General features: G+C 44.2%; 2 protein-coding genes across 9 annotated transcripts in view; both read right to left on the reverse strand.

Annotated features, from left to right (window-relative positions):
* Positions 1 to 6,025, reverse strand: part of pde4ca (phosphodiesterase 4C, cAMP-specific a) — a 28,889-nt gene extending 22,864 nt beyond the window's left edge. For 3 of the 8 annotated variants that reach the window (XM_057058058.1, XM_057058056.1, XM_057058072.1), the window contains exons 1-2: positions 5,867 to 6,025; positions 4,922 to 5,121 (exon numbers count right to left, since the gene is read on the reverse strand). In XM_057058058.1, the coding sequence (XP_056914038.1) occupies positions 4,922 to 5,121; positions 5,867 to 5,905 (239 nt within the window). In that variant the 5' untranslated portion in view covers positions 5,906 to 6,025. Of the gene's footprint in view, positions 1 to 2,347; positions 3,327 to 4,921; positions 5,124 to 5,866 lie in introns of those variants that run through there. The other 5 variants (XM_057058060.1, XM_057058057.1, XM_057058067.1 and 2 more) reach the window with 4 other exon arrangements.
* A 606-nt stretch (positions 6,026 to 6,631) lies between these two features.
* ifi30a (IFI30 lysosomal thiol reductase a) lies at positions 6,632 to 8,754 on the reverse strand. Its single transcript, XM_057058088.1, has 7 exons — positions 8,520 to 8,754; positions 7,778 to 7,966; positions 7,578 to 7,652; positions 7,404 to 7,490; positions 7,150 to 7,302; positions 6,921 to 6,989; positions 6,632 to 6,839 (listed from the first exon to the last, which is right to left on the reverse strand). The coding sequence occupies exons 1-7, from the start codon at positions 8,640 to 8,642 to the stop codon at positions 6,807 to 6,809; spliced, it is 729 nt and encodes a 242-aa protein (XP_056914068.1). The 5' UTR covers positions 8,643 to 8,754; the 3' UTR covers positions 6,632 to 6,806.
* Between the last annotated feature and the right edge of the window lie 767 nt (positions 8,755 to 9,521).

Below are 9,521 nucleotides of genomic sequence, written 5' to 3' on the forward strand. Positions count from 1 at the left end.
ACAGTAGATATTGTGGAAGAAGAGGGATGGGGTGGAGTGAGCGTGGTAGAGAGAGAGAGAGAGAGAGAGAGAGAGAGGAGAGAGAGAGAGAGAGAGACAGAGAGAGAGAGAGAGGAGAGAGAGAGAGAGGAGAGAGAGAGAGAGAGAGGAGAGAGAGAGAGAGAGAGAGAGATAAAGTGCACAGAGACAAAGACTGAAGCAAGTGAAGCAGAAGCTTTTCCAGATGTGTTATTTACATTGTTTGCAATCTGAACTGAAAGTTTCAAAATGGAAAGTTTTTGACGATGATGATGAGGAGGAAGTGTGCAGCGTTCCCCTCTTCGTGCAACCAGCCTGGGTCCATGCCAGCAATGATAATGGCACATTGGCCATTGATCAGTTCTTCAATACTGTGTGTGTGCGTGTGTGTGTTTGTGTGTGAGACGCGTGTACATTTTCCTATTCACAGAATAGAAGCCATCTCATTTAATATGATCACATGTAAGAGATGCAACTATACTATTTACCTATTTCAGGATTTTTGTGGCTACATTTATGGAAACCTTTGGATCTACCAACCACAGCTGGAGCTGCTTCCTGACCGAGATCACTCATTCATTTATTTCTCATGCAGATACACACGTAACTATATATACGTGAAACTGTCAAAAAAGCTGCAGCTGGTCCAAACTGCGGGATTCTGGCGCATTTTTCAGAAATTTCTGTATTTAGAACGGCCGAAACCTGTTTAAGCTCTGTTGGATAATTGGAAACCCTTTTGCTTGACACAAAGTCTCCAGAATGGAAAGAAGAGTTTCATCACCTTTGACACTAAGTGAACATAAGATCGCGGGTATGTTCTATATTTGCGCTGCCTGCAAAGCCTACTTTCCGCTGAACCTCCACTTTGTTTAATTCCTCCCTCTCAGAAGCCATCCTGCAATAACTCATCTCCACCCATTTATTTCAGCTCTGACGTTACAGGACGCGTCCGATACGCCGAGGAACATTTCTGATAGCGGGCCTTCAGACCTGTGCAATGTAAAAGCCACCGTTAGCCCCAGTTAATCCAAGACTCCAGGAATCTGACCTTTTACGCCAAGAGCTTTTTTAAAATCTTGTTTGGCCTCTAAAAATACGGACAGACTGATCAAAATTAATGGAGCGGTGGTCAAAACTGACACGATCTGACCACGTTTATACTGTCCTCATGGGATTTCTTCGGATGTTCCAAGCCAATAAAAATAAGACAGAACTTGAAAACACAAGCTAGAGATTCAGCCAAGCTGTAACTTGGGAAGAATGTCTTTTATAACAAGCCGAAGACGCAGGAAAGAGTTTCCAGGTCGTACGTGTGAGGGATTAAAGAGCAAACACTCAACTGGGAGGCACCTGTGTACAAATTAAGCTCCCACTATAGAACTTTTCCAACATCTTTGTCACCGTGTCACCACCAAAAGGAAAATACGTCGACCTGACCTCAGCGTTTATGTCTCAATCCCCACATGAGGCCAGGATTATTTACCCCGCCACCGTCACTTCTTCGGCTAAGGTGACTTAGCTTTAATTGCCTATATGCTCATATGGCTCTTGCCTTCACGCTGTCGCCGATCGAAATGCTTTATTTGTGTTGAAATCATGAGCCCGGGTTGATATAATTGAGGCTCGTAAAAGCAAATTTCACGTAGAGTTAGCAAACAGCAAAGCAGCTGTGCTCTTTAAAGGACAGACCACTATAACCGATCAAATAGAAATAAATCAAACGTGTTGGAGCGGAGAACATTGAAAAATAGCAGTTTTATCAGCGCGCGCTGAAGGACGAGGGGCGGAAGAGCGACCTGCTGCCGGACGCTGCCGAGCTGCCTGTTTACTGAGGTGACAACAGCTGGCAGGGTGACAAAAGTCACCTGTAGGAAACGAAACAACACAGCTGGTTCACGTATGCTGACCACCTCCACCGCGGGCAGCTTACACAGGAACCAATCATCAGCATATACACAAATATTCTCCATAGAATTATTCTCGATATATGCGCACGGGGCTATTTATAGATAGGGAAACATGTAATTTGAGATCTGGAAGTTATGGCAGTCGATGTTAGCAGAATTGTCTCAGCTGACTACTGGAGTATGAGAGCGTTGATTGTACGCAGCAGCACAGAACCATCCTGTGGTGGGGCTTGATTTCATAACAATAGCCTGAGGGGAGCCTTTCTGGCAGGTGTGAAGGGCCCACAGATGAAGAAATCAGCCACAAACATCAGGTTGGGAGCACAGAACAGACGCTCGCATGTCGGTCTAGGTGTGTTCAAAAGTAAAATTCAACTGGTGTTTGCGTCATGTGGCGCCCCAGAGAGGTGCGACTCTACCTGGGTGTGTGGGCCAGAGTGAAGCGCCGCCTCTGGAGGTTGATGCTACGGTTCATCATCAGCTTACGGAACAGCAGCGGCGAGTTCCGGGGAGATCCGCGCGGGGAATTTTTGGGGGAGCCCCCCGGAGAACCTGCTTTGGATCTGGGCATGAGCTTGATGAGCCTGGGCAACCTCTGGTCCTGTGGAATGTCCTCCAGTTCGGACTCCTCGGAGCTCTCCGTGCACAGCTCGCTCATGGCGGTCGGTCTCAGCGTTCACCTGGGCTTGGCTAAAACGGGTTCCAAAAGCGAATCAAGCCGTCTTCATCAGACTCCTTGGTGCCATGACTCTTTCCTCGTCTGTTCCCGCTGGAGTTATTGCCTCAGGTCCTCTCCTCGCGTCCATATGTTTGAACAAATCCTGGGCCTGTCCATGGTCTCTCCAAACGCCTCCCCCCACCTCAGAGCACCTCCAGCTCAGACTTTTATCTCTATTGGAAACCACTTCCTTCTGTCTGCACAGAGATCATATCGACTGCTGTGCGAGGAGGGAAAAAACCCTCAAACATTAACGTTTATGTACTCGCTCTGCCTCCCTCCCTCCTTCCTGCACACTTTGTTTACATTACTGCTAAGCCTTCCCTCTCTCCAACTAAATATGGACATCTGATTTATAGGGAAGTGAAGCGTTACGGATCACCTCCTTCTTGTTCCATCTCCTGCATTCCTCCTTCCTCCTGTGACCAAGACTATTGTTCACCAACTTCATATTGCGCTCCTTAATTACTTCCTACATTGCAAAACCTCCCAGCCGGTGCCTGGCTCAACCCTCCGGCTCACTTTTCTCACTCTCACTCCAACTGACTTTGCATACTGAGGCTGTTCCACTGGTCCCCGAGGGGCCGTTTGTTGAGAAGTTGCCGATTTCCTCAGAGACGGCTCCTCTGCCTTTCACATGCTCCGGGCGTACCAGGAGGAGTCACATGAAGGGCCTTTGACTATAAAAAGCAGAGGTAGATAAAAGCTAACAGAGAGCATGGGTGCTGTCACGATGGCGCTCTCTATCTGTGACCAGAGGCAACATCATTTTCACCCCCGACCAAAGTCTTTTTTTATCGCTACAGATCGAGGAGGGGTCCTCCTGTGACCAAGGAGCTCAACACCGGTGCTGTCAGGAGTCACTAGAATAACCTAAGGAGCTGGAGCATCTGACACAGGACTGAACCTATGACCAACAGATGGTTGGGAGAGCAAGGAAGAATGATTCTTTGATTATCGTTTAGGGATGTACACGCAGAGATGTCAGATTCCCCGTCGGGTTTAGCATCAAGAGGGGTGTCTCATAATGCTATTTTGCACGGGTCACCAGCGCGTCGTGCAGTTATCTCAGCATCTGCTTTGATAGTCTCCTCTGAGATTTGGCCATCGGAGTGAATGGAAATTTCGAAGTGCGTCCCAGTTTTTAAAAAAAATGCTGATGCTTCTTTTATATGCCGAGGAGCTGGTTGCTGTTGTTAATCTCTTTGCAGCACAGAGCACTGCTTTCTTTTTTTCTTTTTTTTGTCCCAACTGTCAACAACCCGACATCGTTAAACACGTGTGGCATCGTGAAACAATACACACTCGCTCATGATTTGTATCACTATCAGCATTGTGTAAATAGGCAGCGTTCGCAATGCAAACAGTGTAACATACATTATCGTCAAGATTTAGTCTCAAGGCCTATTCCTGTCCATGTGTATTTATACAATCCTTTTAAACAGCCTTTTAAGAATTTAAAATGGATTGGACTCAATATTTTAGCCAGAATGATGAAGCTGTAGCCTTATTGCGTGCGTTGATTTGGAAGAATGATACATTCCAGTCTTCTATCCTCAATAATAGCCACAAAAATCCGGGTCCTAAATATGTCCAAATTCTTTCTACAACCAGTTATGCTGCCCCCAAGTGGCCGCAAGCGCAATTATAGCAGCTGTACGTTTGTATTCCTCAAGATTTGGGGGGTTTTAAGCAACAACATATATGGATGCACTTGTATAATCTTTTCTCACCCAGCCTGGACAAAATAGGAATCCCCAGGCATTTTAGTAATAAATGAAATAATAATACCGGTAAAACAGCCTCTTTCACATCTGAAGTTAATCTTTGCCCCAAAGCAACATCATCTTTCTAGTCATGTGGTTTACAAAGAAAGAGAAGGCAGCACAACTTTACTCTTTTGTACCTGCTTTCCCAGCTGTGCTCCTAAAGGTGCTGAAGCTCATCCTGCCTTCCATCCAGCCACGCCACCTTGTCATTATATGTATTCTTTTCTGCAGCAGCAACATCTACACGCTGTGTGTTGTGTACATAGGATTCTTTTGTTTAAGCAAATATGTGCTCAAGGAGCCGTACTTCATAAAAGCACCGTCGTAAGGCTGTGCCGAGTGCAGCCTTTATAGAGGAGGCGGGAGGGTTCTGATGCTGCAAAGTTATCTGGGCCTCCGTGACCACAACATGCCAAAGTGACAGTTATTGATTGACAGGGTTCATTCAACCATTAACCTGGAAGAGGGCAAACAATTTGGGAACAAGTATAAACTTAGAGACTTACAGCTCTCTGGACATGCAGCTGGTCAGAGTTCCCAGGCTCCTGGAGTGCTTCATCCTCCGGGTTGAGGTCAGAGGTTGCGGCCTGCAGGACAGCCTGGGCAGGAGCAGGGTGCCCGAGAAAAGCCTGTTCACGGCGCATCTGATATCGGGGTCCTGGAGCGGCTCCAGAAAGAGATCCTGTTCTGAAGAGTCCCATTGTCTCTGGGACAGACAAAAGCAGGAAAAGAAATCATGACACAGGTTTCAGAGCTCAGCATCTCTTCTCTTAACGATCTTTGATTTGCTGCAGCGCTGTTCTTGTAAGATATTTGAAACAAAAAACAAACAAACAAAACTTATTCAAAAGTGGGAAGACAACATTAACGATACAAGCGCAGACAACAAAGGACAAGGCTCGGTAAAAGCAAATATTCATTCTTTTTGGAGGTTTGATCTGATATCGGGTCCTGAGACACACACTATCACACAAAAAGACACAAAAGGCGGTTGTCACAGCGAGATTGTGGTTGGGATTCGGCTCCCGGGGCAACTGTTTCAATGTCAACTTTTGAGGGAAACAGATAAGAGGCCTTGTTTTCTGTTGCATCCTGTGACCTAATACGCATCTGCTAAAACATGCACTTTTCTTTAACGCTCTTCACACTGTACAACTTTGGCTTTATTCCCGTGTTAAAAAAGAACATTGGCAACATTATGTTTCCAAGCCCCGGCTCTCCATTTGTGTTTACACTGACATAACTGGTTTCTCATCAAATATACGTGTCAATTTAATAGTATTCTCCACAGGTCTTGATGGAAACAGACCGGATAATTATTATTTTATACAACAGAAACTCGCTGCTTTCTTCTTAGAGTTACAGCTAGTCCGTTTTATGTTATTAGCCCAAACGCACAGAAATAAATGCGGTTCCTACTTTCCCCCCCTTTAGAAATGATTCACCCTTACCTCAGGGAAGTGGAAAAGTTTTGACAGGTTTCTCCGCATACTAAAAGCTGTATCATGAGAACAACAAGAATGGGAAGGAAATGCCAATGAGGAGGATAAAGATACCACATTTAGGATCAGATATGAGGCAGCCTGTGTGGACCAGATCTCACACGCCCTTTAAACCCTCATCAAACCTCTTAAATTGAATACTTTTTAACAGCTTATATTCTAGAGTATCTAAAACCTTGGAAAATGGAAAAATAGCGAGGATGAGTGAAAAAAAATTATATTTAACTTGGCTGGAGGGAGGAAAGCTGCAATTTCTCATGTGGACCTATCAGACTGCAGCATCAGCACGTCTTAAACATGCAGACCTACTAGTTGGACCGGCCTCAATGAAGCTGCTGCCAACATCGTTTTCATTATATCAGCCCCACGTTTAAAGATGTCTGAAATTATCTGTAGCTGTTTTACTCATGTGCGCAGGTGAGCGTGTCTAAACGACTTTTGAGCATCAGCCGTTATTCATGAAAGTCGTTTTCTGGTTTTTATTGTCTTGTGCACATTCAGGAAACAGGTTTCCCTCTGCAATGAGATCCGTATTTTCCCAGGCTTGTCCCCCGTTTCAGAAGTGGTTTTGGGCCTGTGGGTTACAATTATCTGCGCCTTTAAATGTCCTGGTTATTTTCGCCACACGTTGTCGACGCTACAGATGAGAAACAGCGCCCTCTGGAGGACCAACACACAAGTACAACAATACCAAGAAGTTTCAATGAAAAACGCTACATTTGTAAACATTTTTATTGTATGCTCTGAAGAAAAAAATTGCCAAAAATTTGTCCCTTTAGATAACGATCTAATGTAACCTGTCCTGTAACCTTAGTGAATGGCCACAATTGCTGCAGGGTGCCCAAAGCTATAAAGCAGAACTCCTTGTGAGGTAGTTTCTGTGTTGTCTCTAGCTCCCTCCGCAGGCTGGAGACTTGGTGCCCTGGCAAAACAAGACAATAGCCATTAATGATGGTCAACTGAACATTATAAAATACTTCAGGCACTGCGACATCAATTGTACCTTGTACATGCTGCAGACCAGAGTGAAAAGAGAAGTCATGGCCTTCTCCTGCAGTTCCTCTGTGTGCACCTAAAAAACCCAACAGAAAGTACTTCAACGGTTACTGAAAACATGGCTGGAAAATAAATCAATCCTTGTGTTTAATGGGCAGGAATTGATCACAGAATATAGTTCAACAATGCCTGTTGTGTCTCTTGTTCCTATACCAGTAAATGGACTGAAACCGTACCCCGTTAATGGTCACCCAGGGAACATATTGGTGTGGAGGCTGTAGCGCTTTGGTCTTCAATGCATTCTGATGCATGAGTTGGTTTCCTAGATCTCCATTCACACACTTCATGATGGTGTCCCAGTCCAACTCAGGGGCGTAGATTTCTACACACTATGGGAAAAATGCAGGGAAAAGATGGCACATTACTGTGAACCTGTCAAGGAAAATGTCAGTGATTGGCCCAAAGCTGGTGAAGAGGCACGGCTACATACAGCCTTGGCTGACTTGATGGCGCCCCTGGACGATTCCATACAAAAGATGACGGGGAAGGCCGATTTGGTCAAGTTCAGCAAGCACGTCTTTGATGAACAGAGGACATCCATCACACATCAAGTCACCGGCAAACGTCCGAACAAAAGTCTGTGCAATTGTTTTTGTAAATTCACCTGAATCATGTTGCCCAGACATTCCTCTTCTCCGTGCTGACACTCAAAAATGTACTTGTGGCCATCAAACGTTTCCTGTAAGGGAACAATAGCAACAGTGTATTCAGACAAGTCTGAATAGAATATACTTCCTCTTGATAATCTCATGATAATTAAAGTTCAAGGTTAATTGAAAAAGTCCAAAACACTTCCCGGCATACCTCTGCATTGCCATAAGGCACAACAGTGAGGGACATGATGTCATTCAGCATCACCCAGGTGGGGAAAATCATTAAACTCATATATCCTCTGCAAGCAGGACACATGCTCTCATAATAAACCACCACGTCAACTTTATCTGCTTTCTGGTGCGACTTGGTGAAGTTGGATAAAAGGCACTCCTTTAGAACCTGAAAAACAAGAATAGAAATGGAAGTTAAGAGTTTAGGATCACTGTTTTACTGTGACCCCATTCGGAACTGGGAAACTGCTGGGATACCAGAATGTGTGCTTCAGAACAAATGCATCACTGAGGCTTCTTTGTCAAAAGAGATTACAAAAGGCGAGATCCTTATCTCATGAATCTGATGCTTCTTTTTGCGATAAGCGCATTTTACGTCAGTGGGCGTGCACCTCCGCTGTTGGGAGACTTCCGCTTTTAAGAAGGCGCGTTACGTTAAATGAGTATTCTTTAGCAACATTTGAAAATCCGGGGACTATTCTCCGGTGTTCTGCTCATTTTTAAACTCTGAGAAGAATTATTGATCGGAATTAATTGTTTTTATTATTATTTTAAAAGTTGTTATCGCCTGCTATGGCGCAGTGATTTGAGAAAAGTGATTTAACCAAGAACTGGCTCTACTTTTTCATCATGCGTGATCCGAAGTTCTGCGGGTGGTAACAAACGAGTTACGGAGGAAAGAAAAGTTGTTAAAACAGAATATATTCCCACAGGTTGCTTACCCCACATTGAATGGCCGTGGTCAGAGACGAGCACCATTTAAACGGAGGGTAGGAGCAGGAAGCACAACCGCCGGTCTGAATGTATAAAAGTGCACTCAAAACCACCAGGATCGCACCCTTCATCTTCTTTTAGAGTCACTTTTTAAGAAAACGGACAATCTCGTCGGCAACCAGTGGCAACTGCCTACAACCCACTGCGCCGAGCAACTTTAAACGTTGCACCAGACGCGGAGAGCATCTATTTCCTGATTGGCTGCAGGAAGCGTCACCTGTTGCCAAGAAGTCCGTTAGTAAAGTGTTGAGATTTTTTTTAAATAGATGTTTGGTTAAATGACACCTTTGTTTTAGACTTTTAAAAAGTTGCCTTTCAATTCTTCCTGTGCAAACTGGACATAAGTGGAATTGATTCTATATTATGAACCTCAATTAAAACCTTTATTATTATTGTTGTTATTGTTATTATTGTTGTTCTAAAATGTGTCATGAGATTGATTTTTAAAAATAAATAAATAAATAACCCAATGTGCAGTATTTGTAGTCTGAAACAGAATCAGGACAACTAAATTCACTTTAAACCTGTAAATTTTATGCTTCTCTTAAATGTGTTTTTCCTGTCACTGCAATTTGGTTCAGTTTGTGCGTGAAAATGTCTTGAATTCACCTCATGTCCACCATCACATGTTCTGTGTTCATCTCCTCATGTCCACCATCACATGTTCTGTGTATGATTGACAAAGGGATAAGGCTTCCTTCAGTTCTTTCTCTTTGGTTTTGCAATATCATTGGGTTGTTTTTTTTTAAAAAGACATGATTCACTTCAGTTCTGCAATCCACAGGTGTTGCGAAACAGCCCCGATTCTGCAGCCCTTCCTTACCTGCTGACGCTCGCATGATAGTTTTCTCTGGAATCATGAAGAACCAGCGCTTTGTGTTTTGAGTTCTTTGGTTAGATCATGACAGAAGAAAAAAAAACAGTTAACAGCAACCTTTGGTCGGCACACT

Source organism: Takifugu flavidus, chromosome 15 (genome assembly GCF_003711565.1).
Source record: "Takifugu flavidus isolate HTHZ2018 chromosome 15, ASM371156v2, whole genome shotgun sequence".
Classification (NCBI taxonomy): domain Eukaryota; kingdom Metazoa; phylum Chordata; class Actinopteri; order Tetraodontiformes; family Tetraodontidae; genus Takifugu; species Takifugu flavidus.